A 25994-nucleotide genomic window follows, 5' to 3' on the forward strand; every position below is an offset into this window, starting at 1 on the left:
CGTAATATTATCTTACTTATATAATATATCTCTATACTAGTTTTAATACTTTAAATAATTAAAGCTCTTTTTTAAAGATTATCTAATCTAGCGACTTCGCTAATATATTTATCTATTTTTTAATTCTCTATATATAATTTAAGAAGCCTAAAGAATTAATTAATTTACGCTTTATTCTTCTTACTTATTACTTTAATTTAATTTTTTTTAACTACTACTTTACTTCTTACTTCGCTTCGCTCTTTCGTAAATTATAGAAATCGAATAGAAATTTAAAACTAGCGAATAAAAAAATTAATTCCGGCTTGAAACGATATATCAATTATTTCGCTTCGAAATAATATATTTATATAATTTGAGAAGCCTAAGAGACTAATTAATTGACGCTTTATTCTTCTTACTCATTACTACGCTTTATTTTTTCCGACTGCTACTTCACTCCTTACTCCGCTCCGCTCTTCCGCAAATTACTATTTATTTCGCTCCGAAACGACATATTTCCTTTAGGCTTAACATATTTTTATTCAAAATCACCGTTTATTTCGCTCCGAAATGATATATTGTCGACACGCTGCTCGCTAGAGACGAAATGCAAAGCAGACCTTCAACCCCTGCAGGCTGCTCGCTAGAGACGAAATGCAAAGCAAACCTCCAACCCCTGCAAGCTATGGGCCCAATTTGCTCAGAGGCGCTGACCACCACTCTTGTTGCCGAAAATCTTCGATTGCCTCTTTGACTTGCAAGTCGTCGCGGTACATCCGCGCTGACCCTTCGCAGCCGTCGTTCCATTCTGAGACGCTCCAGACGCCATGACTGGGCTGCTCGAGTTCGTAGCTGCGCCAGATGCGATATTGGCTGCCACGACCGAAGTCGCTGCAACTGCTGGAGATGCAACCACAGGGGTAGCGGTACCTGAGAAGCCTGGCGTTGAGGCGCTTGTGGGAGTCGAAGGCGAGGCTGATAGTATGGGTGGGTTTATGTCCAGTGATTTGGGTGGCATCGATGAAGGCGCCGCTGCTGGTGCTTGAGCTGGCGTCGAAATGGTAGCGGTTGGTGGAGCCGATGCAGGGGCTGGGGATGCAGGCTGAGTCGCTGCTGGGGAGATAGATGCCGGCGACGCGGCCGGAGTTGATGCTGGAGCCGCGGCTGGGGATGCGGCTTGATTTGCTGCTGGTGCTACATAAGCTGGCGACGCGCCTGGAGCGGATGCTGGAGCCGCGGCTGGCTGAGTCGCCGCTGCAGCTCCGGCAGTCATTGGCGAGATGGTGGATTCGACAATATCCACAGTGACTGTCAGCGGAACTTTTGGAGCTTCAGCGACTATTGCCGCGGATACTGCGTTCTCGATGTAGGAAGCCATTCCAGCATTCGTCGTTGAGTTGTAGTCTGCCGGTGAAGCTTGAGCAGATACAGCAGATACAGCAGGGCTTGCTCCCGCAGGTGCCGGTGAAGCTTGGGCAGATACAGCTGGGCTTGCTCCCGCTGCCGCTGGGGAAGCGGTGAGCGAGCTCACGTATGCTGGAATGGCCGCGCTGTTCAGGTGGTCGGCAGCGGATGACGAAGCTGGTGACGATGCTTGTCGAGCTTTAACGCGTCTCTTACTTCCCTGCTTGGCGACTATATCGACGTCCATACACGAGGTATAAAGCTCAGCCTTGCCTTTGGGCAGATTTGGGTCCCCATACATAGACGTTGGCCAATCCCATACCCAGTAGAGCACATAGGGCACCCCAGTGGGTATATCTGTAGGAAGAGCAATATCATTTTGGCACCATAGATTCGTGCCCATGAGCTGGTTTGCTGTGTGAGGAAATTGCGCTTGACGATGGGTTGAGATGTTACCTCCATTGATTTGATAGCAGTAGCCATCATCAAAAGGTTGAGTCGCGAGAAGCTTGCCACGCCGATCACCACCACTACCTTCCGCGTTCCATTGTCCAAAGACATCAAGGAATCGCTCGGGAAACTTTGGTTGGGTAGTACCATAAATGTAGACCAAACCACGATTCAAAGGCTTACCCGGCTGATTTTGCGGGAGAGTGACATGGCCGTTCTCCTGATAGCGCAACGCGACTAAGTCACCCGGAGCTGCTTGAAGGCGTGGACTGCCATCAGCCTGGTACTGCGCGTCCTGGGTGCGCTTGCACATTGTGTCGTTGGGGTAAACTCCAGTTGTGTCCAGTGCAGGAATCGTGTCTCTCTCTTCGATCGCGGGTTGCCCTAAACTCGGGAGTATATGTACCATAAGAGGGTCGCTGAAATTCGGGGCTGTTCTCTTAGTGTTGTTTCGACAGTAGCCTGGGGTGCCTGTGAAGAGTCCTGTCTTGGGGTCGATGACATCCATCTCCTCAACCCATGAGTGTGCTGTGGTGGGAGCAACGAGGAGGACAAGTGCCGCCAGGGCAGCTGCCGCCGAAGAATACATTCTGATGTGTGAGTGGATTTTGGACTGAGGTCGTTGGTTGATATCTGAAGCACGGCCGGTGTGAGGCTGAAGGACGTGAGATCGTAGAATGCTAGTGAATTACGTTTTGGTGGAAGAGTATGTGAAAGATGTGGAAAGATGCTGATGATAAAGGAAGTGAGAGGTAGAAGAAAACAATTAAATATGAACAATAGGCACGGTCAACGTGCTGAATAGGATATCAAAGAACGAAAGTCATTGTCGTGAGGCGAGGCCTATTGTCGAAAATACTAAGTATTCACACGTTTTACAGTACAATGGAAGTCTGTTGAAGGTCAAGGAAGACAAAAGAGAATTGAAGTGAAAAGGGAATTATGAGTTCAATATCACGACGAGGCATGGAGAAGCAAGAATGCAGTGCTGCATCTGTTCACATGTATCGAGGGGTGAAATAGCATCTTGCCTTGACATGACTTGATGACAGCCAATGGTGATTCGAGTTTTAAACACCATCAAACTGTGGGTCTATTACGGGGAACTTTGAAACCTTTCGAAAGGACCCGTGGCGTCCATTGGGAGAGCAAGTCCCATAGCAAAGGCATGCGCTGCTATACTTGGTGAAGGAGACTGTTTTGCATCGATTGGGCAAGGCGCGTACTGAGTGGCAAGAAGCCGTAAACACCTCGACAGGCTTCTAGATTCAATTGTTCCGGGCACAAAGCTATTGTTTCAAGATCGTGCAAGAGATGTTTGGAGAAGCTACCAGTAAAGAAGTCATCGTCCTCAGGAGCAAGCTGTTGAGGCTCGCTATCCAGTGAAAATGTTGAGTCGCGTGGTCGCGTGGTGTCTCAGATTCGGCAGCGTTTCAAATTCTCTTGGCGCTTCCCCAGGCTAAAAATTGCGGGCGCCGAGAGCGCTACCACTCACCTCTCGAGTACACAAACAAGTCGAAACTGATTTCATGATTCCAAGTTCTTCGCCGACCACAGCTCTTCCAAGCAAACAGCTATTGCCCATCAAGATAAGCCTTTGTAGTCGGTCGAGGCCAGGTCATTTGCCTCTTGCTGGACGCTAGCACTGGCAGCTGATACTGCCTTTGTCTTGGGAACCCAGGTCTTGATGGCGGCCAATCCTAGTCGCTCTCAATACTTCACTTGCTCTCGGTTGAACGCTACCACCTTTGTGGTATACGAGAATGACAAATATGAAGAGCACCCCTTTATCTATGTCAAGATATATGATGACCCTCGCCTCGTTGTAATATCCGATACCGGCTGTGGAGGTGGTGACGAGGATCGAGAACATTATCACAACTTAAAGAAGTACATAGAGACTTGTCCAGCCGCGGCTAATGATGGGAAGCCGTTGAACCCCATTGAGGCCCGGAGAACATATTTTATCATTTGTACACATTGTCATTACGATCATATTCTTGGTCTCAAACACTTTCAGACCGCCTCTACGAGTATCCTTGCTTCCTCGTTCGATAGACATTTCATCGAAAAAAATCTTCCTGTGCATTCACTTTGTGAATTTCTTGACGTGCCCACTCCTGAGTACACTGTTTCATATTGGGCGGACGATCTCGACAAGCTCTCGTTCGACGGAAAACCACTCCATCTGCAGATTCTCCATACTCCGGGCCACACGCCAGATGAGCTGGCATGGTACGACGAGCAAGAGCGCCATCTATATGTCGGAGACTCGTTCTATGAGCGAGTAGCGAAAGACAACTCGTATGAACAGGCTATCATCTTCCCTAAAGAGGGAAATTGGGTCCACTACATGCAGTCTTTGGAGAAGCTACTCCGCTTCGTGGAAGAGAAGAATGAGGAACCAGGCAAAGCTACAATCAGGATTGGCTGTGGACATATTACATCCTCTGTGGACGGCGTGGAGATCTTGATAATTGTGCAGCAGCTTTTTCAGGACATCATAGCTGGCAAGGCGCCAATCGTGCATCTCGAGGAGAAGCGAGGGGAGGAATATGCGCTCTGGAAGGCAGATGGAGAGCCAAGGTTCTCTGTAGCGGCGCCCAAGAGACTTGCACTTGAGGCCACAAAAGCCTGATAGTGCACACGAATTCTTGGCACGAGAGTCGGCTTACATACGAATCGTCTGAAACTCTTAGTAACAGGACCCAAGCTGTCAGAAAGTGGTAGTCTTGGGTACTGGCTTCTCCAGATTGTGTACATCCGTAGGTATTAGAGCAAAGTTCTGGACAATCGAGGTGTAGAAGCAGTCTAGCATCTCCTTTTTAAGTCAACAATGAGCCTTTATAATCATGCTGATATTGTCAAGACTCAAACAATTCCCTACGCTTCACTCCTCTCGGGCCCTTTCTGCCGAAGATTACCCATCCCGCAATTGAAATGCGGAGAAAGCTGAGGTGGGTTTTCAGCATCCTTCATTGAGCGTGCACGATCCGCCATGAATGACGGTACGGATAGCAGATGGTGGCTCCACGTCGTTGAGCTCTGAAGAATATGGCAGCGCCGACATCTAGAGAGTACTTCAAGCCAGCTTTGCTGGTGGTGGACATGCAGGAAGACTTTTGCGGGCCTGTAGGTGTTCCCACCATGTACAAGTCGATGATATTCAGCAGGAGCTAAGCATTTTGGCAGAGTGGATCGTTAGCAGTGGAAGGTGGACGGGACATAGCACCGACAATCAACAGCCTCCTCTCTCTGCCGTTTGCCCTGAAGATAGCGACGAAGGACGCACATCCTCAAGGCCACGTCTCCTTTGCAATATCCCATCCCCCCCCAAACAACAAAGCCTTCGAGTCTGCTGTCAAGATCTCCAATCCGATGCGACGACGAAGGACAAGATCTGGAAGGGTGGGTGGAAGCAGTTGATATCTTTTCTCCTTTGTATAGAAATACGCCTGTCCGGTCTACGCCCACTGCGAAGGGAACTTGCGTCATGGGCTTGGGAGAGGATTCAGTATGTTTGATAGAATAGCCTTTTTTGTTTTCCATGTCGGTAACTCAACACTCGCTACCTCTAGTACTCATTCGGCCTAGTACATTGGTATATAAAGGCCTTTCCTGTACATAGAATTCTTCTTCTTCTTTAGACACAGACATCATTAAGACTACCACATCTAATGATAAGTCTCATTATAGCAGTAACTGCATACCCAGGTATTTATCAGACAGGACCCAATTTCACGAGATACCGCTTTGGCCGGTGCATTGTGTTCAAGGTACGAAGGGAGCCGAGATCATTCCAGAGATAGACGTATCAAAGTTGGATGAAGTGGTTGAGAAGGGGAAGGATAGCGGGTTAGAGATGTTCTCTGGTTTTGCGGATATTTTCGGAAGCAAATCACCGGAGGCAGCCTCGCAAGATCTTGCCGGATTGCTTCACTGCGCTGGAATAACAACGGTCTTCGCCGTGGGCTTGGCAGGAGATTATTGTGTCAAATGTACGGCTCTTGATGCAAAGAAAGAGGGATTCGAGGTCTATGTGGTCAAGGAAGCCACGAGAAGTGTGGATGCTGGCGAGAATGGGTGGGGCAAAGCCACAAAGGAGATGAGGGAGGCTAGGATCGAGATCATCAGCGTCGAAGGTCCGGAAATGGCGAGAGTCAAGAGCTTGAAGTGAGCAATACTCAGTAATACTGGACACGCTGTCTTTGATCATCCAGAACTGTCTACGGAGCTTATTCCGCCAGCAGAGAATCATCTTTCAAGCACTGGAATTTTCGGAGCTTATTCGGTGGACAAGTTGAAGATGCTGTGTTTGAGAGGAGTGGACCTCAGCATCTTTGCATTTTTCCTGCATTAGGGCTACAACAGTATCTGCATCATTACATGGAACCGGTGTTTATAGTGGATGAACTCCGGCTCTTACCATCTATGGACTCGTTTACTAGCGCGGTTCCAGCAAGAGATCTACCTTTGCCGGCCGTCGTCATGCATCTCGCTGCGACGCGCTTTTAACAACCTCACAACAATTTCCAAAATCTACCAACAAGCTCCTACGCAACCAATTCGAATTCGTCGCCATGGTTTCATCAAAGGGAAAGCCTACAGACCCTAAGCTTCGCGAGGAGGCCAAGGAAGGTATGTAAATACACCTTACTATGCGCCCAGAAATTACAGTGTTACACTCTCCTGTCCAGCTAACGCACCATTATCTGTAGATGTCAAGCAGATGCCAAACAAGGATGGAGGTGGAAAGGGTCACATGGCTGGATGGAAGGTCAGTCCTCGCTTCGAAGCTCTATCCTGCGCCGCTGCATCGCGTACCACCATGTGCCACTATCTTCTATCCGTGCAGCGCAGCATCTATTGGAGTCCAAGTAACTGACGCGTCTGTCAATCACAGGCTGGCAAAATCTCCGAAGAGTACGAAAAGCGCGGCGGCGGCTACGAGAATGAAGCAGGATCCAAGAACGAGCCAACCAAAGGCGCTCCGACCCCCAAATCCGACGCGAAGAAAGATGCCGAAGTGAAGGAGAATGGCGAAGAGAAGAGCGAGGAGAAGGAGAAAGAGAAGCCAAAGGCCAACAGTGGCAAGAAGGCAACCGGCACCAAGAAAGCTGAGCCAAAGGCCAAAGCTCCCAAGAAAGAGAAGAAGCCACCTGCAGAGGGAACAAGGAAGAGCTCTCGCGTTGCCGCCACTGCTGGCACCAAGCGTAGCGCGCCGGAGGACGACGACGACGACGGTGAGGAGGAAGAGAAGAAGGAGAAGAAAAAGGCACCAGCGAAGAAGGCCAAGACTTCTGCTAAGAAGTGAAGCCACTTCTTCCTTCATCGACAAGTTGGTGCTGGCGGTGTCCGTGCGGTGAATACCCTTTCGAGAATGGACGCTTTTTTGTATACTCAAACCGTGGAGAGTGATTAGATACCTCATCCAAATTCCGCAGCTTCAAGCAACTGAGGCCTAGACCATTTGTGTTAGCTATCCAGTCTCCTTCCGTTCTTAATGTCTCGCGCTCGAATTACTTGAACATCCAGTCCCACCTTTCCTTGGTTTTCTGAATACACGCGACTGGCGATAGCCGACATTCACGAAGTCGCTGCCTCCCGGTTCTACGTGTCTCCTTTGTTGCCAACTTTTCCACACCCTCACAATGCTTTTCCCGTTTTGGAGGTGTTGGTGTATTCTAGCCACCGGCCATCAAGTCCTTGCACAGGTCATAGTTGACACAAACGCCACGAACGCAACCGAACCTGTCCTTGCAACGAACACCACAACCTCCCGCCTCCTCCTCCAGTACTACGGAACCGACGACGCAACAACAAGCGGCAGGTACCAAATCCTCCTCTGCGGCGCCGGCCAAACCGACTCCAAAGCCGCCAAGCTCCAAGCTCTCCTCCCCCTGATCTGGCAGAATCTCCAGGTAGCAATCCAAGACGTCAAGAAAGGCACCACATCCCAGCACGGCTACACCGCCTTCTTCAAAACCGACACCAACCAAGCGGCCGTGACGGACCTTTTCCACAAAATCTCCGCCGGCGACCCCGTCCCCGTATCCGCCGACCGAGCCACGCGCCTGGGATCACCGACGGCGTCCCCAACCTTCGCCTGCATGGAAGAAGGAGACGCCTTCACAGCGCACCTCTACGCCGAATGCCTCGCCCGAAACACGGGGACGATATCCGCAACCCTGATGACATGGGGCGCGACGGAGATCATCTTCATCTGCCCCTCCTTCTGGGCCCTCCCCGCCGGGCTCACGCGGGCCAGCTGCCCACGCGTCGTCGACAACAGGGCCAGTCCGGACGACGCGGCGCTGATCCGGAGCATGTACGGCTCGGTCGTGCACATGTTGGCGCACGTGTATGTGCCCGAGTCGTTGGATTACGGGAACAGTGTCGTGCAGGAGGTGGATGGTGTGCAGGCTGCCATTGAGCTGAACGCGACGGAGAGTCTGGTGACTGCGAGTAATTATGCGTTTTACGCTGCCGGTGAGTAGGCGCTGTCATCTTTTCATTCTCACGCCCACGTCTGTTTGAATGGATGGTGTGGGTCAGTGTCTGACTCGGATTTTAGCAATTCAAGCTGGGTGTACGGATTGGCCTATCGTGCCTCAATGTGAAGCTGAGGGTATCTGTGCCTGGCCATCATCATAGCAAGGTGCAAGTATAAGTCCGGTTCGATAGCAGAGGTTTGGGTTGCAGACGCAAAAATGTCGGCTCGAAAGCGAGACGGCGATTAGGAATGGAACTGGCTGATGAAGACATATTTGAGTTGGCATGTATTTACCTTTCTATAACCAAGTCAATATTATGAGACACATTGAGAAACAAAGACGACTGCTGTTCTCTGGGAAAGTAAGAATAGAAGATCTCTTACTTTCTGGTTCTTCGCCCAGTACAACGGTGACTGTAGAGAGGGGAAGTGGATTTTGGTGGTCAATTTGATCAATATGTTGGTACTTGCTAAGCAAGGGATTTGATATGGTGTTGATGATGGGGTGGGCTGAAGGATGGGGGCCTGTAAGCATCAACGCATGGAGAAAGAATCAAGATCCTCGGGTCCATGCTTTCAAATTTCTCATTTATCCTGGGTATCGAACGCCATAAGAATGCCCATACCTTGGCGAGAACCCCCATGAACTCGCCTATGCCCTTATCAAGGCACCGAAGCACTCGTCTTGCCAGAAGCCCCAGGGCTCCCAGAAGCAGCCTTTCCCTCCTCCTCTGGAACCACGATTCTGACCTTCTTACCACCACTCATACTCCTCCCCGCGGCTCCCAAACCCATTGTCCCTGGTCTCTTGCCCCTAGAGCTTCCGCCAACCATGGCTCTAGCCCCTCGGACAGCTCCACTCTCAGCTGCATATCGCTCATCTTTGCTCACACTCTCTGCCTTCCTGCCCCGTTCCTTTTTCTCCACGATTACGTCTCTCCTTGTTCCTGGCACACAGTCACACAGGCACCCTATAGTCGGACAGGCACCCTCACTCATTGGATCGCCCCACCAAACCCGTAGACAGTCCGCATGCCCGCCGTGCCCACACTCCTGGCACCATCCCCACGAGGCATCTTTCTTTTGCGGTTTACCACAATCCGCAGGTTCCTGCGTATGCCGTCTGGACGATCCAAGACCTTCCCCAAAGCAGATGGGACATTCAGCCCAATGTTGTTGGCAGCGCTCGCAATAATTCGGGATTATACCTTTGTTTGGCTTTTGACAGATGGTACACCATGGCCCGCCTGAAGCGATGTGGTAGAAACCCTTATCTACGACGTCTGGATAGTCGGGATCGCAGAGGTTGAGAAGCGCGTCAGCTTCGACGAAGAGCTGATGGGTGACAAGTTGCTCATGATATTGTAGTAGGATCAAGTTGCAGCGTTCGAAAGGAATAGAATGATTTAGATATGGTGCAAGGTGAAGGACAAGATAAGCAGGAAATTGTGCATTGTGCAGCTTAAGGGTGTAATAATCGATGATCTCCTCGAATATGGCTGTTGCTGTCCATGGATGTAGAATGGGCGACCTCTGCTTGGGACGATCGAAATCCGAAAGGATATAGTAATCAGGTTTATTTGGCAACCCCTTTGTTGTGGGAGGGTCAAGGGCCCACTGGCCAAGGCCATTGGTCTCCATGTCTTCGTGATGGACCAATGCGGCTGTATTGCTAGGGCGGTAGCTCGATATCAGTGTAGCAGGCGGAAAGTGCTGCACGGGTGGGTTCTTGGAATGGTGTGGAGAGGCTGGAGAAGATGCTGGAGAGCGTAGGCTTGTTTCATCCTCGAACACCAATGCACTTTCCTCGTGACTTGGGCTATCTTGATAGACTCGGTCCTTGGGAGCATTCAAACGTTCGGGAGTAGATGAGGCCTTCTCGGATCCTGGATTGCTTTCAAAAGACCCCATGGTTGATTGAGCACGGTTCGAACTGTCAGTTGAAGCCGAAAACAGCTGAAAGCTTTCGTTCGAGTCGTGGCGATTAATACTAGCGCCTGAGCTCGGCCCGTTCATCTGGAACGGATCATCAAGTCTGAGTAATGGACGGGGTATCGCCCTATAATTCTCCATGGCAGCGCGACGTTCGGTCATTTGCCGGTCAATTTCGCCAAAATCAGCCCTTGGAGATGTTTGGTAAGTCTTTGATAGACGCTCGTTCTCAGGTTCACAAAGAGCTGTTGCCCCTCCAGATCTCTCTAGGCCGCTGTCCTTGCCTACGGCGTGATTTTCAGGGCTGGTCATCTTCGCCAGCTGTGATACGCCTGTGACTGGTCTCAAGGGCTGCTTGCTCCATAAGGCATCAGAAAGCTGAAGAGACTCGACATTCGCCGAAAAGTTCGACCCAGGTAGAGCATCGGGTTGTGGTCTGGCGAGAGGCGTGGTCATATTGGAGGCATCATCAAGAGCTGTGGAGGCCTTGTTTCTCGATCGCAGCTTTCCTTCAATCGAAATCGACATCTGACTCTCCTGGTCTTCGTTCGTGTAGCCATCATTGTTACTCGTCGACTGGAAAGACGCTCGCTTCATCGAACTTGAAAGCGATGCCGCATTGAGACGCTTCCGGCGATTTTCATCTGCTCTCTCGCCCAGTTCGCTTTCCGTTGCTTTCGCCACCACGTTCCAGGTTCCAGAAAGTTGATACTCGCCTACTTGTGCAGCAATCTCCCCGTTGGAGCGTAAAGCATAAGCAAGTTCGTGATGTCTATTGCATCTTGAATCGTCGGTCGGTGGTGGTGGTGGAATGTGATATTCGCGTGCATAGACCTTGAACGTATCGTGATAAGAGAGACCTTCAATCCGCCCAATGCCAGCTGCTTGGGCTGAGTGAGACATCTCCTTTTCGTGTAGGCTTATGTCCAATTTCTGAATTGGTCCACCAGAGCCCGCAGATGGGGGCGTACCTGCTAATGATTTCATTGACCTCGAGGGGCCTGGATGCTTACGTTGCCGGTTCTTGAACGATGAGCTGAGTAAAGTTGGTTCCTCTGAGCTACCGTGCGTTGTGCCGTGGTTGCTGGGGACCTTCTCGCTTCCACTACTTCGTCGTTGATCCCGTTGATTAAAGTCGTCAAGCATATCCTTTATTGATGCTCGCCTTCGCTCCCTTTTCTGCAGGAAAAACAAGACCCGGCCATCTGGAGCGATATCAACAGTGTTTGAACTTCGTCTATCGGATGTCTTTGTTGCAAAATTAATGTCTGTTTGTGTGAACATGCCAGCTGATCCCACAGACCAAAGCAAGCTCTCCGATTTCCAAAGAAGCGCAGTTGCAGGGGTATCATAACGATTCACTTCGCGAAAAGGTATATATGGCCGCCGGAAGTCCCAGATATGTATCTTTGTTTCCTGTTGATCATATGATGTTGCTATTTGTGTGCATTGCCACTGGGCAGGATCTTCTTTATCGGAAGACCAACAAGCTGGCCTCCAACGGACATTGACGACGGCTTGAGGAGCACGAATCTGCCATAGGTGTTTCATTCTACGGTCTGACGAGGAAAAGTCCCAGACCTTTATATTTTTGTCTGCTCCTCCACTTGCAATATGCTTTCCATCCGGGTGCCAGTCAATTGCATTGCAGGTTTTCTCATGGGCGTTTATTTTGAGGAGCGGAGCATTGTCCCTGCGGATGTCCCAACGCTGGATAGTACCATTATCGGTCCCAATGGCAAATTCCACCCCATTTGTGGGGGACCATCTCAAATCACGTATACCATCGCTGTTTCCTGAAAATTTATTGAGACTCTGGCAAGTCATTACACTTCTTTCTCCAGCAAGTTTCCGTAAATCCCATAAGCGCACAGTCGAGTCTTGGCTCCCAGAGAGCATGAGCTGGGGTGCGTGCGGATTAAAGCCTAACCTATGCACTTGTCTACTGTGCTCGTGTAGACGAGCAATCTCCACACCTGGCCGGCTGATGTCATAGACCACGATATTTCCATTGGCAGCAGCCGTAGCGATGGTGGTGCCGAAATTCCCGTGGGACCATTTTACATCCTGTGCTGCCAATCGATCTCTGTGTCTTGCAGATATTGCACCTGCGGAGGTCTCGTGGGTCGTTGCGTAAGCGATTATATTGGTTCGAAGGTTGAAGTCTTCTGCACAGGTGAAATCCTCGACCTGGATGGTTTTGAGAATGTCCCGCCCTGCCAAGACAGCATGTGTTCGACCCGGGGAGATGTCAAGAGCGGCGATTGGAATGCCTGTCTTATGTTGTGTTTTTCTTTCTGATGTTGGGCTACGAGGATCGTTAGTGGGAGATTCTTGATGTCCTTGGGGGACCTGGGGGACCTTGGGGGTTTGGAACAACGAACGCAAAAGCGACGGGGCTTCCCACCTTGTGCTTGTCTGCCCACTCAACCGGGATGGTTGGGAGTCCGTACTCCGTAGGTATTCCACGGCTGTCGAGGGTCGAGGGCCATAGCGGAAGGGATGTGCGAGGCGTGCAAGAGTATTCGCTGCGAATCCATATCGCTGCGGGGGAAGGGGTGGCGGCGATGGAGGTGACGGGGATTTTTCATCTTGGAGCGGATTTTTGGACATTGAGTATCACGCTGAGCCTGCTCTGTACTCGATGATGATTGGGACAGCCCGAAGGCCCCACCATCTAAAGGAGCGGTCAGGGAGCACGTATAGGACAGGATTCTTTCACTCATTTGAGATAACGAGGCTTGCATACAGTCTAGAGAATGCAACGGTTCGACGACGACGTTGAAGAAGCTGAGAGGTCCAGACGACGCCTTTCACAGCTCCCGGTGCATTGTGGTGCAGAGTGGTGCAGTAGATTGATCTCGAAAACGGGCTTGGCGGCATGTTGGCTGACGGTTTAGGCGTTGGGCCTTGGCTCCTTCTGGGCAGCCGACGAGCGGGTTGTGCTCGTACGGCGACCCTAAAGGCAGCATTAAGGCCCCTGCCTAAGCTGCCTAAGCGATCATTGGCAGAGCACCTAATCTACCGGCAACCGGGGACCAGGGACTTTTGACTCTAAGCAGGTGTTACAGGCATTCTGCAGTGCTTCTGCAGGCTTGTTTACGCCTCACAACGTTTAAATTGATAGACTACTCTTGAGTCTTACAGTATTAGCCTCTTGGGCCACTCTTCAGCGGGAAGGATCTAAATCTTCCTTACCTTAACTTCTAATAAATAAGCATCTCGGATGAACATGTTTTAATATATGCAGCAGCTCCTCACAAAGACCTCACGCGACTATCACACTTTTCCTTTTCGCCACGCCCATCCCTCTTCCCCTTCCCTGTTCCCCTTCCCCTTCCCTCTCATATCCCAATTCAGCAAGCATATCATCATGGCCTCTACTTAATATCTCTTACTCTTTACCGGTGCTGGCGTTCAGGTGCCTTCAAGTCTTTCGTTACCCAGCATGACCTCTTCAACAACCATTATCACCATGGCTCAAGAGATCATGGTCTATACCCATTATGCCTCTCCTATCATTCTCCTTGTCTTCTTCCTCGTCGCTTTCACCGCTCACAGCATCTTAACCGCTTCCAAGGAGGATGTCGTCCAACCGGAAACGGGCCAGACTGGACCGGGGGGCAAGCCGTTACCACGGAACAGCTCACCGACTGCTAAAGCCGCGCGGGAGAAGAAGGCACTGGACTTCAGTCCATCTCGAAAGCTACTTTTCACCTGGCTCTCCGCTGGTGTCGTGCTCACCTTCCTCGGGAATGCCGTAACCGTGATTGTGCATGCACTGTTGGACAGGAAAGATAATTGGTGGTGCGGCCAAGCCGTTGTGGTATGTGAGATTATACTCCTGCTTCACCGGTGGACCTTGACTGATGTGCGGCCTCCAGATCTATGTAGTTGCCTCATTCTTTGCATACTCTCTTCTCTTGATATCGATTGTCGACACAAAGCCGGCTCCAACGGGTGCTCATCTCTCTACATGGATCGTGGCATCCATCCTAGAAATCATACTCCTCGGCGCTTCTTTGGCACTGTATACTTCCGACCACCGTGAGCCCAAAGCAGGTAGTGGTAGGGACGGCCAATTCAGGACAGGGGTGACCACATATGAAGCTGTTGAGGTCCTCATCGATCTTTTGCGAATACTATTCCTGGGTGCCCTGATATTCTTTTACGTTCTCTTTGTCACCCTTCGATGGGCAAAGTTGAGAGAGAAGCGTCATGCAGCAAACGGAAATCTGCCCGAGACAACCGGTCTTCTCAATGGTCATCAGGCAGAATATGGCACAGTCAATGGTCAAACTTACGGTAGCATTCATCCAGACCACGCCAAAGAAGAAGAGCCGGGCTGGGTGAGGCCAACGAAAGTACCGACGAAGAGTTGGTGGGAATACATTCGTGGATACTCTCTTTTCTTCCCTTACCTCTGGCCTGCGAAGTCGCGCCGACTGCAAGGCATTGTTATCGTCTGCTTCGTGATTGTCATGATACAAAGAGCCGTCAATCTATTGGTTCCAATACAGGCAGGTCGCGTTACCAATACTCTCGCAGGCGAAAATGGGGCTCCTTCTAGTGTTCCTTGGGGCCAGATCTGTCTTTACATCTTCTACAGGTTTCTCCAGGGAGGCAGTGGAGTACTTGGCGCCGCTCGATCGGTGATGTGGATACCTATTGAACAATACTCCTACCGTGAGCTCTCGACTGCGTCATTTGAGCACGTCCATGGGCTTAGCTTGGACTTCCATTTGGGCAAGAAGACTGGAGAAGTAATATCAGCTATGAGTAAGGGCCAGTCGATCAACACGTTCCTTGAACAAGTGACATTCCAGCTGCTGCCGATGCTGGTTGACCTCGCCGTCGCTTTCGGCTATTTTCTCTACGCCGTCGATGCCTATTACGCTCTGGTAGTGGCGATCGTAACATGTGCATACTTGTACATCACCATCCGTTTGGCACAATGGCGTGCAGACCTTCGAAGGGAGTATGTCAACCTTGATCGCCAAGAGGATGCTGTCAAGTAAGTTTAATGGCGAAATTTATCGTTGGATTTTCTAACACATTCATTGCAAGGAATGACTCGATGGTCTCTTACGAAACCGTCAAGTACTTCAATGCAGAGACCTACGAGTTCCAACGCTACCGTAACGCCGTCAACAAGACCCAGCAAGCGCAGTGGAAGGTTGCAACTACACTCAACATCATGAACATCTCTCAGAATGTTGTGTTCACCTTGGGCTTGATGATCGTTTGCTTCATTGCTGCCTATCAAGTCACCAGCGGCCAACAAAATGTGGGCCTCTTCGTCTTAGTTCTAACCTACATGGCCCAACTCCAAGCACCACTGAACTTTCTGGGCACATTCTACCGCTCCATCCAACAATCGATGATCAATGCTGAGCGTATGCTTGAGCTCTTCAAAGAGCGTCCTACCGTCATAGACGAGCCTACTGCAGAAGAATTGCCGAGCTGCCAAGGGGAAATCCGCTACAATGATGTCAACTTTGCGTACGATCCTCGGAAGCCTGCATTGAAAGGGCTGAGCTTCCGATGCGCTCCAGGCACTACTACAGCACTAGTGGGAGAGTCAGGAGGGGGCAAATCAACAGTGTTCCGTTTGCTCTACCGCTTCTACAACCTTGGTGGAGGAAGCATCCAAGTCGATGGGCATGATGTCAAAGATATTACGATCGATTCTTTGCGACGTCACATTGGTGTTGTACCACAGGATACTGTGCTCTTCAACGAAAGCCTCATGTACAACCTCAAGTATGCGAACGTCAATGCTACAGATGAAGAGGTCTTCGAGGCCTGTCGTGCGGCGAGCATTCATGAAAAGATCTTGAACTTTCCTGATGGCTACGATTCCCGTGTCGGAGAACGCGGACTCAAGCTGTCTGGGGGCGAGAAACAACGCGTTGCCATCGCCAGGACCATACTCAAGAATCCACGTATTATTCTCCTTGACGAAGCAACCGCTGCTCTCGACACCGAGACCGAACAGAACATTCAGACTGCGTTAGACAAGCTTTCTCAAGGCCGTACTACACTCGTAATTGCTCATCGCCTCTCAACCATTACCACCGCAGATCAAATCATGGTCCTCCACGCGGGCAAGGTCGCTGAGAGTGGTACACACTCTGACCTCCTGAAGGTTAATGGGCGATACGCGAGTATGTGGCGCAAGCAAATTCGTGCGCAGAGAGTCGCCGAGGAAGCCCAAGACCTTGCCGATAGAGCAGAGAAACTCCGCAAGGAAGCCAGAGGCGATGAGAGCGCTAGCCAATCCGAGGATGAGAGAAGTGGAGGGAATACACGTGGACGGACAGCACAGGGAAGTTCGAAGCCGGGCTCTCGCTATGAGGACGATGGTATGCCTCATGGTCATCCTTGACGTATAGAAGCTGTTAGCGATGCTCGAGGAAATAATTCGGTCAGTACATACATGCATTCAACTAAAATAAAAGCGAGGTTTCGGAGCTAGGGTTATGACTTGACGATGCAACGGCTCATGGTGTTAGCTCTTATCAGAGAGCACAAAAGGGAGCAGTAATTCTTTAATGCTGATTGGTGCGAGCGGTGAAGTCAAGATTTCGTCTGCAGCTTTACAAGCTGACGGGTAATTAAGGAGGAAGATACTTCAATGGCTGTCAATGTCTCAGATAATCCGAGGTCTCCTTTTCCATTGATGAGGGACAGGCCAAGGGCTGTGGATGGTCTAGTTGGAAAAATTCCAATTCATAAATGAGGTAGATGCTCATGGATGGCTCATGTTACATAGATGAAAAGATTCTCAGCCACATGCATTGCTGATGAAGACGTGAGAACCCTCAGATGATCGTTCTTGACGGAGCAACGAGATACTTGAAATTTGCGCGAGGCATCGGAGTCCAAGCTCCGAACCAGCGGAGAGCATTAACCTCTATTAATAATTGACAAGTACAGAACAAACGCCAAACTCCAGTAGCCGAATCCTCCCGCCATCAACGAAACTCCCATATTACCACCACCGCGGGAAATAATCCCCCATACCCATCTACCACCGTCCTAGGATCCCGAGCCTCCCCCCCCCTCGCCCACCTCCCAGCTCGAATCTCCACCATCCCAAGCGTTCCAGAACGCCAGTCGGACTCCCGCGCATCCCCCTCGTCGGAACCGGCCGACGACGGCCTAGACCCCGCGCTGCCTCGGACCGGTCGACCGATCTCGAGCGCAGGGTCCCAGGCTCGGAGCTTCCTACAGCTTGACGGACTTGCGGACAGCGGCGGCGCGAGCGGGCGCGGCGCGGTCGGCCGCGCGGGCTGCTCTGCTGCGGTGGGGAGGGGGTGAAGGGGCCGCCTTCTTGGGGGCTGTGGCTTTCTGGATGGCTTTGGGGGCGGTCTTGGTCGGTGGGGCCCTCTTGCCGGCCTTGCCCTTGCTCTTGCTGCTCTTTTTTGGCAGGGGGGTTTGCTCCTGGTCTAGCTTGGTGGAGGTGAAGATGCCCTTGTTGGTGCGCGGGCTGACTCTCTTGAGCTCTGGGGATACGGTGGCCTTCATGGTGATGGGTGAGGATGGGGCTGGGGTTGGCGTTGGCGTTGGCGTTGGTGTTCTGGATGTGAGTTTTGCGAAGGGGTGGGTTGCGAGTGCGATGAGTTGGTGGGAAATGATTTTTCGATGCTGGTTGCGTCGCCTTTTTGATTCTGGGGTTGTCGAGAAGACGCACGCGGAGGCAGGCTTTGTATCCGATTTCCGTGTGCCGAACGCTTTGTTGGAGATTGAGATCTTTGAGGGAAGCGTTGAACACCAGAGACAACGCTGTGAAATCTTTTTGTTTTTCCTCCGGATGCGGCGACCTTTCAGCAATGCACCTTGAGGGAATCTTTGACCAATGGACTAGTTTGAGACTCAGGATTGATAATCTGGATAGCTTTGTTCACCAAACGCGTCACTATACTAAGACTTGTCCCGCGAAAATTCAATGGTGATCGCAAGCTCTTCAGGAAACATTGAAGGGTACCACAAAGCAGCATCATATGACTGCCTGGGCTTGTATACCAAGAAATGGTGGGCTTGATCTTTTTGATGCGTTTTGTGTGTTGGCGCTGCTCTGCGAGACTATGAGCGATAACGAACGTTAGTCAAAGACTGTGCACTTCGTCAGATGGTGGCTGAGACTACAGAGCATATTCCATGACTTCTTCTGCCGTAGTCTTTGATCTTACCGAACCAGATCAAAGACCTGTCTCGCCTGTTCTGAGCCTGGAGCGCAGAACAAAGCGGCCTGGTTCGGCGTGAAACCAGGCTCCAAGGAGAAAAACAACATTGAGGAAAGCATTGTAAAACTTGCTCTTGATGAAAACATGGTTGGCAATCTTATTGTGAGACTTATTACGATTGTCACGAGTTCATTGGGCATAATCACCGCTTCTTACTTCGTGAGCACGTCAGTGAGAGAGGGCAAAGTAGATTCTCGGGCATGCACACGATTCCTTGATGCGCTCTCTCCGCAACGTTTTGATTGACAAAGCCGAAAGTTTCATCGTTTACTTCCGATGGGTAGTGGTGACGCCGATTTAGATACCGGTGCTAGCGACACCGTGACCTAGGATCTGGGGTGGTGTAAGGAGGATGTGGCTGTTGTTTGGTGGAGGTCGAGGGGCATGGAAGCCGTCCATTCGCTTTAAATCAGCACCTCACCATCCTTTGGTGTGGAAGGGAGTTGCCGGATCTCTCGCGGTGCGCGAGGAGTGGCAGTGACGACTGCGGTATGGATGGTCATGATGGATCATGAAAGTTCTGTGAGGCTGTATCGCAGAATTTTGGTCGCCTTTGCTATCGTTGTATAGTCAATCGCATGTGTGTGGGTGTCATGGAAAAGGGTGTATTGGATTGTTCAGCGTGCACACTCTCCTGTCAATGCATTGCAGAAGGTGTCTCCTTGCTTAATTCTCTCAGGGCTCGGAGGGGTTCTTCAGTCACGATCGGCCTTTGAAATTAGAATGAGCATCGAGCATCTCCGCACTCTAGCCTATAGTAAAAGCAAGCGACAGGGTTTTATGGAAATCAATACTGAATCTGCATGAAATCATTTCCTTGCCGGTACATACATGCGATCAACCTACGTTCATCTTTAACACAAAAGATTCACCCAAAGATCAGACATAACAGCTTTCTCTTGAGGACGGGTCCCCTGCTCGTCACAAGCACCACAAGCGTCCTGTCAGCTTTGTTTGGTCAGCAAGTTCGAGGTGTCGGTGCGTGGGAGGTCTGAAACGCCACTTTCGGTCCTCGTCAAATATCCTCATTGCAGGTCTGAGTATTAGAGAAGTACGAATCCGATGGGTTGTTGTAGGAGCAAGAATAGAGAAGGGTATTTGGATCGCTGACGCTCCCCTCACTCGTAGCCTCGTCGCTCATCCTACGCGCTAAGCGCGGCAAAGTGTATCTCCAACATCATATTCTCCATCCTTCTCTACCATCCTCTGGGAGATGAGCCTCTCCAATCCTTCCGCTCCGAAATGAATGAGCGGGCGTAGCAGAAATCTGCTTACTGCCACCAGATTATCAAAAGAACGCAGTGACTCATTTGTCCACGCTCTTCTTCAACACAAACACAGCCTTCCTGCCGTCGCTGACTCTTGGAAGCTTGCAACTATTGCGGATTCGAGAGACGCTAGATAACACAGGCATCTCGCAATAATTCAATGGCAAGCCATTTCCAGCCACGATGACAGTGGTATCTGTAGTATGAATGTGAAACCTGCGACTACCTGCCGCCTTGACCTGCGGCTTAGCTGGGGGAGCAAATCGAGCCTTCTTAAGAACTGGTAATCAGCTTGCTTCTTCCACATGTCCCCAAGGTGTTGTGATGCAGTGTGAGCCATCTGAATCAGATCTCATTGTTCGCATTGTTTCGCCTCGACTGTAGGGAAGAATCTCGAAGATGCTATCGTTACTATGACAATCATTAGTACAGCTCTGGTGGAGATGCTGAAATTCTCCATCTTGCAATGTTACTTCTTAAAATTTCATCGTCTCCTTAGCATATAGTTGCTGCTCTTCTCATTTGTTTGACTGGCTTTCGTCATATCGTCGAGACATTGAGGTGAGGGGAATCTTTCGGACTTTGTAATTCGGTACACCTGCTTTCCTCCGCCACATCAAAACATTTACACAGTAACAGTCGAGATGGACAGTACACCGGAACGATCCCAGGTTTGTCCGCTAATCAGAGCTAGTCATCAGCTTGAACTTCCAAAACCTGGGAAGACCGTTGTCTGGAAACCTCACACCAGTGGTTCACTCCTCCCAGGCTTCACGTCACCCAGAGGCAATCATCTGATACACCACAGGGTCTCATAGAGACTATGTACCAACAGAAAATCCTCACGGATGTGCTTCTAGTCAAATACCCACATCTTCTCAGAAGCATTGCAGGGCTTCATGTCGTCTGCATTTAAAAGAAATCTTTCTCACTCACTTCGATGCACCTCTGGATGTGTCAACAGTCCAGTCGTATTGAACATTTGCGGAGTAGAAGCCGAGGAGGGAGGTCGTTTTCATTCATGGTAAAACACGGAGGAAGTTCCTGCAGTGGTCATGTTGGACAAAGCCTTCGTCATTACGGGCTATGCCAACGCAACAGTGGCCTACTCCCTTATGGGTGAGATTTTAGGGGAATGGACATGCCAAGGGATCTGATTAGAAAGGTGGAGGAAGTTCCAAAAGCCGCCGGAAAAGCGCAGATTGTGGGTTTCTCCGAGTCCCCTTGACTATATAACAGACGAGAGCTGACTTCCATGATGGCACCTCGACGTTGAGATAGGAACGAAAGCCGAGCTCGTGTTTCCGAATTTTGGCTACTCCAAGATGTGTCCAGCGGCGCAATGTACTTTGGTGAGACATTGAACGATTCCTCAGACTCTGGTGGAGAATTACACAACATGCGCCGATAGGAAAATAGAACCAATGGCACGATTGCGCAAGGCTTTGGGTGCGAATGACGCGCTTGTGCTATGAAGTCTCACTCCACCAGAGGAGAGGGGCCAGAATTTGACATCCTAGCATCAAGCGGCACCTTATCGATAAAAGTGGAGCACGGTTAGACACGGCTCTTTTCAATCGTTACTTCCTTCCTTTGATCACTCTCTTAGAAAAGATAAGGGTGGACAGTCAGCATAAATTGGGATCATGTTCCTCATATACTCCCCGTGAATCTACTAAAGCCAAACACTTTCCACTTTCTGCTCTTACACTTCTCTATACTCATTCTTACCAAGAATGCTAAAATCACAGCAGCCCCTTCGGCTTCTTCAACGTGGCACTAAACCCCCTCACCTCAATCGCACCCAGTACCGCTCTCTCCACACTGATCAGTCGCACCGGACCATCAGTACAACTGCCTCCACAGATCAGGACACCTATGCTGCCACTCCTGCTGTAACGCCGACTCTGCCCACCATATCACAGCCCTCACGACCGCTATCCGTCCTTCCATTACCCATCCTCCTCCGCTCATACGCCCTTACAGCTCTTTCTTCCTATCCGCTACTCCTATCGCCCTCCCTTCGTCTCCTCTCATTCGTCGCCCACTCCTCGTCCGCACTCCTGAACCCAGACCGCAATCCTCTCCTCCACTACCTCCTCAAGAAGACATTCTACGCCCAATTCTGTGCTGGTGAGACGAAGATTGAGGTACAGAAGACGGTGAAGGGGCTTAAGAGTATGGGATATAACGGCGTCATCTTAGCATACGGCAAAGAGATCGTGCTCAACAAAGGGGAGAAGGTTGACACATCCTCAAGCCAATCAGCAGATCCCACAGCCGAGAGGGATGTGCAAGATTGGAAAGAAGGTACCTTGAAGACCGTGCAGATGGCTGAAGAAGGCGATATGATTGGCCTGAAATTCTCCGGGGCTGGAAGAGACGCCATGAGGCAACTTGCTGCTGAGGCATCACCTAGCGAAGCGATTGAGAAGGCGACAACCGAGATATGTGACCTTGCACAGGCAAGAGGTGTTCGCTTACTTTTTGATGCGGAGCAAGACGCTGTTCAGCGCGGTATCGATGCTTGGACGCTTGAATTCGCGAGAAGGTATAACAGGATGGCTCTAGGAAAAGCGGTTGTGTACGGGACATACCAGGCTTACTTACGCTCCACGCCAAAAATCCTGGCTCAACATCTTGCTGTTGCCAAGCAAGAAGGTTTTACGTTGGGTGTAAAGCTCGTCAGGGGCGCTTATATGAGCAGCGATCCTCGAACACTTTTCTGGAGTACAAAAGAGGAAACCGACAAGGCTTACAATGGCGTTACAGAGGCTTTGCTCAAGAAGCGGTGGAACAATGTTCTGCGACCGTCGACCAGGGAAGCAAGTGAGAGAATATCGTCAGAAGTGGCCTTTGTGCTGGCAAGTCATAATCATGATTCCGTGCAAAAAGCCATGGCAATCCAGAGAGAGCAAACCGAAAAGCATGAAGCGAAGATCGATATGGCTTACGGGCAGCTGATGGGTATGGCAGATGAGGTTAGCTGCGAGTTGGTGATGGCTGCGAAGGCGGCAGGGGTGGTGCCATCTGAGAAGACGGAGTGTGCGGGTCCCAAGACCTATAAGTATCTGGTGTGGGGCTCTGTGGGCGAGTGTCTCAAGTATCTGATCAGACGGGCTGAGGAAAATAGGGATGCTGTGGTGAGGGCAAAGGGCACAAGAATGGCGCTGAGGATGGAGCTGGGGAGGAGGATTTGGGGTTGACGCCACTCACACAAACAAAAATCAGCAATCAGCAATCAGTAACCGGGAATCGGCAATCGGCACTTGGAACAATGACATTCATCAGTGAACAAACTTCAGACTCCTGGTGTCTAACACGTGAACGCTGCAACGATACAGGGAAGCTATAAACACTGTGAATCTACAGTATGAAAGTGACACAAATGCTTGGCACAATGATTTCTCAAAGAGGGCTTCACTGTAAAGAGTGACAACACAGTGGACGACCTTGCTATATAAATATGTTCGCCTTCCAGCTGTCTTCGTCTTCCAACCCACGCACTCCCGACAGCAAACTTCTCAAAGCACCTGCAATCAAATCCACCTACCTCAAAGTCTCCAATCACTATAAGCAACCAAGGGCATCCAGAGCATCGATTGTCGGAATGCCTTTCTCCGATCTCCTCCTCAAAGGCGTCAAGCTTACAGCTAGAGGAGCCGGCTTGGTCGCAGTGGTCGCGGTGGTCAACATTGTACCAGCCGCGGCCTACGAGCGCTCTGGGTGGATGACTCAGAAGGATCTCGAGCGAAACATCAAGGCGCAGCAGAGCCGTCCAGGCACCTGAGTGTAAGTCTTCCGTGTGCATTTTGTGATCGTTTTGCGTGGGAAGAGGGTTGCTGACTGTTCACGATAGCGTAACAGAAGACTTTAGGGCACGAGATGGAGGACTTGGGGGATGAGAGCGGGTCTTGGGTGCTGTGAGCAGGATGATGGCCCTGCGAGTTCTTGTTAGAATCATGGATATGGACAAGGAAAGCATTCGATCATCAAATTCGGAACGACGAGCTTTTGCAAATCTCTATACGAAAGGGGCCACTTGAGAAGCTAGGCTTTCCTCTTCCCTTGGTCTTACTGTTTTGGCAGTCTAGCATGGTCGATAGCCTGTGGTACAGTAAATCCAGACATATCCCAAATTCCTTCCAAACACTAGTGACGGCTAACAGCCCGTGTAAGCGCTATTGGAAAATTGCCCCCGTGGTGCGCCTCTCCTTCTTTTGCCAATTTTGCAGTAGAAATGATCAGAGAATCGTCCAATCGAGACAAACTTTGCACTCCTTCCCTGTTCTTAGCGGTGGCTTACAGCGCTTTTAGACCCTCTGTTATCCAGCAATTGACTGTCATTCATCAAAAATTGAAGTTGGAATCTTCAAGTAGCACGAGTAGATAGATAAAGAATTTGCAGATGCGCCTTCCAGCCGGCAAAGGTCCTTAAAAACGCGCTCTTGAGCACGAAGATCGAGTACATTGATTGGATAGATAGGGGGCATTCGCATGTCGCAAATGTACGTCAAGTGTGTGTGTCTCCCGCGGCTGAGAATGCCGGAGATCCGCCAATGTATATCTCCCCAATCCAGATATGTGAGAAGCGTCGAGATGGATATCTCCCCATCCAAATACGTCCGGATTCTGGCAGTCCGGCAATGAGCGAAGATGAGATGCAGAAAAGAAGGCTCTCCCCTGGCTTGTCTCTGTTCCTTGTGGCTACTGGTCCATGTTGCTAGTTCCTTACCTGCCTCACCCCTGATACTGCCGTCTCAAGATCTTGGTCAAGACGTGCAGTCGTCGAATGCATCGAATGCAGTGGACATGTATACAGCCCTGATGCCCGGTAGAAGTTTGCGCTGACATGCTCTGCACAGATCAGAACTCTTCCCGATTCCCGACAGTTATTTAGCACTCAGGTTCTGGGCTTACGGCAATGAAGTAGACCCGGTCAGCATTATCGTTTCATTTCACTGACTTCCTTCCCGATACTGCGGTCATCCTCCACCCGCCATTGATCCCTAGACGCTATCACAGGACTTGAACTTGAACCCGGAAAAGCAATGCTGACTCTTAAGATGTGCTAGTGGACATTGCAATCGATCCTTATCGTCTCACGAGCCTTTCTGCAAGAACAGATCAATTTGCACGGCGATGAAGGCCACCCTCTCAACGGTGGGCTCGAATACGATTTAGGAGATGATTTGGAGATATTGATCAGGAAGATGCCTGAGGATCCGGATGGGCTGGACTGGTCCGAGCTGGAGGACGTCATTGCTGGACTCTGGGAGTACATCGTTACAGGCGTGCGGTATCGCGCGGTGACTTTTGATATCCTCGACATCGAGGACGATTCTCAGATCGGCTGGGGTCATATCGTCAAGTGGGAGAGAAATTCGCTTTCGAACAGGACGGCCAAAAGAGGTCTGGAGATCCCCACTCTGGCGCTGCCCTCTTCTGCAATCTCAATTCCTAACCAGCGCAACTCGAGCCTGCCTAACCTTGGTGGACCTGTCGACTGGCCGGTCGAGGATAGCGACATGACCCTCCGATTCTCGGGCAGCGGTGGTCATCGCTCCATAGGGCAAGCACTGGACCCGGAGGCGGTCAGGAACCTTTTCGTTGTCATAATCGAAATTGTTCAGAACGCCATCGCGGCTAGCGGGGAGGATGCCATACTGGGGGGCAGTAGCTTTCGCTATGGCAGACTGGTTGTGCTGGAAGTCATCAATTCGCCTCACATGCTTACCTGGGGACAACTTGCGACGGTGGTTCTGGGACTGGTCGATTACATGATTGACCACAAGCATTGCCGTTCGAGCTATTTCACTGTTTACGTCGGCGATCCAATGGTGGAGGTTGCGATCGGTAAGATTGCGAAAGGCTTTGCTCAGCATAACAATGTGACAGTAGCAAGAAGAAATCCTGTAGACGGAGGTGGAGCGGGTTGAGAACGATGCAAAGGCGGATTGAATAAGCTGAGAAGATTCAGAGACGTTAAAAGCTGACCGAACACGTGAATCTTCGACTGGCAGTAATCTTCGCTTGCTGCAGAAGGACACTTGACACGTATCTCGGCAACATCGACATCCTTCTCTCTGAAGGTCCTCTTCACTCCCTACCCAATCATGCCACACATTGCCAAAGGCATCTAGGATGACGCGTCAGAACGAAGGTCAAAAGTGTTTCCTCATGAGATCAGCTCCATTCTTCCGATGAGCCTACAGA

The 25994-nt window shown here is 50.5% G+C and overlaps 10 protein-coding genes across 10 annotated transcripts; 7 read left to right on the forward strand and 3 right to left on the reverse strand.

Moving 5' to 3' along the window:
- Window positions 1-682: 682 nt before the first annotated feature.
- Window positions 683-2425, reverse strand: HO133_009197 (uncharacterized protein; the record flags this gene model as incomplete). Its single annotated transcript, XM_037300058.1, has 1 exon — window positions 683-2425. The coding sequence occupies one exon, from the start codon at window positions 2423-2425 to the stop codon at window positions 683-685; it is 1743 nt and encodes a 580-aa protein (XP_037154884.1).
- Window positions 2426-3523: 1098 nt separating this feature from the next.
- HO133_009198 (uncharacterized protein) lies at window positions 3524-4474 on the forward strand (the record flags this gene model as incomplete). The annotated part of the gene is made up of 1 exon (XM_037300059.1): window positions 3524-4474. One exon carries the CDS (start codon window positions 3524-3526, stop codon window positions 4472-4474), a length of 951 nt encoding a protein of 316 aa, XP_037154885.1.
- A 360-nt stretch (window positions 4475-4834) lies between these two features.
- On the forward strand, window positions 4835-6013 carry HO133_009199 (uncharacterized protein; the record flags this gene model as incomplete). Its single annotated transcript, XM_037300060.1, has 4 exons — window positions 4835-4844; window positions 4898-4968; window positions 5029-5257; window positions 5490-6013. 4 exons carry the CDS (start codon window positions 4835-4837, stop codon window positions 6011-6013), a joined length of 834 nt encoding a protein of 277 aa, XP_037154886.1.
- A 403-nt stretch (window positions 6014-6416) lies between these two features.
- HO133_009200 (uncharacterized protein) lies at window positions 6417-7150 on the forward strand (the record flags this gene model as incomplete). Its single annotated transcript, XM_037300061.1, has 3 exons — window positions 6417-6474; window positions 6555-6613; window positions 6740-7150. The coding sequence occupies 3 exons, from the start codon at window positions 6417-6419 to the stop codon at window positions 7148-7150; spliced, it is 528 nt and encodes a 175-aa protein (XP_037154887.1).
- Window positions 7151-7487: 337 nt separating this feature from the next.
- On the forward strand, window positions 7488-8333 carry HO133_009201 (uncharacterized protein; the record flags this gene model as incomplete). The annotated part of the gene is made up of 1 exon (XM_037300062.1): window positions 7488-8333. One exon carries the CDS (start codon window positions 7488-7490, stop codon window positions 8331-8333), a length of 846 nt encoding a protein of 281 aa, XP_037154888.1.
- A 659-nt stretch (window positions 8334-8992) lies between these two features.
- HO133_009202 (uncharacterized protein) lies at window positions 8993-12874 on the reverse strand (the record flags this gene model as incomplete). The annotated part of the gene is made up of 1 exon (XM_037300063.1): window positions 8993-12874. The coding sequence occupies one exon, from the start codon at window positions 12872-12874 to the stop codon at window positions 8993-8995; it is 3882 nt and encodes a 1293-aa protein (XP_037154889.1).
- Window positions 12875-13736: 862 nt separating this feature from the next.
- On the forward strand, window positions 13737-16649 carry HO133_009203 (uncharacterized protein; the record flags this gene model as incomplete). Its single annotated transcript, XM_037300064.1, has 3 exons — window positions 13737-14087; window positions 14146-15275; window positions 15329-16649. 3 exons carry the CDS (start codon window positions 13737-13739, stop codon window positions 16647-16649), a joined length of 2802 nt encoding a protein of 933 aa, XP_037154890.1.
- An 842-nt stretch (window positions 16650-17491) lies between these two features.
- On the reverse strand, window positions 17492-18596 carry HO133_009204 (uncharacterized protein; the record flags this gene model as incomplete). Its single annotated transcript, XM_037300065.1, has 2 exons — window positions 17492-17843; window positions 18457-18596. The coding sequence occupies 2 exons, from the start codon at window positions 18594-18596 to the stop codon at window positions 17492-17494; spliced, it is 492 nt and encodes a 163-aa protein (XP_037154891.1).
- Window positions 18597-21514: 2918 nt separating this feature from the next.
- On the forward strand, window positions 21515-23568 carry HO133_009205 (uncharacterized protein; the record flags this gene model as incomplete). Its single annotated transcript, XM_037300066.1, has 2 exons — window positions 21515-22921; window positions 23260-23568. The coding sequence occupies 2 exons, from the start codon at window positions 21515-21517 to the stop codon at window positions 23566-23568; spliced, it is 1716 nt and encodes a 571-aa protein (XP_037154892.1).
- An 809-nt stretch (window positions 23569-24377) lies between these two features.
- Window positions 24378-25717, forward strand: HO133_009206 (uncharacterized protein; the record flags this gene model as incomplete). Its single annotated transcript, XM_037300067.1, has 2 exons — window positions 24378-24401; window positions 24854-25717. 2 exons carry the CDS (start codon window positions 24378-24380, stop codon window positions 25715-25717), a joined length of 888 nt encoding a protein of 295 aa, XP_037154893.1.
- Window positions 25718-25994: the final 277 nt, after the last annotated feature.

The sequence above is a fragment of the Letharia lupina genome, assembly GCF_014066315.1.
Source record: "Letharia lupina isolate WasteWater1 chromosome Unknown contig_6, whole genome shotgun sequence".
NCBI lineage: Eukaryota > Fungi > Ascomycota > Lecanoromycetes > Lecanorales > Parmeliaceae > Letharia > Letharia lupina.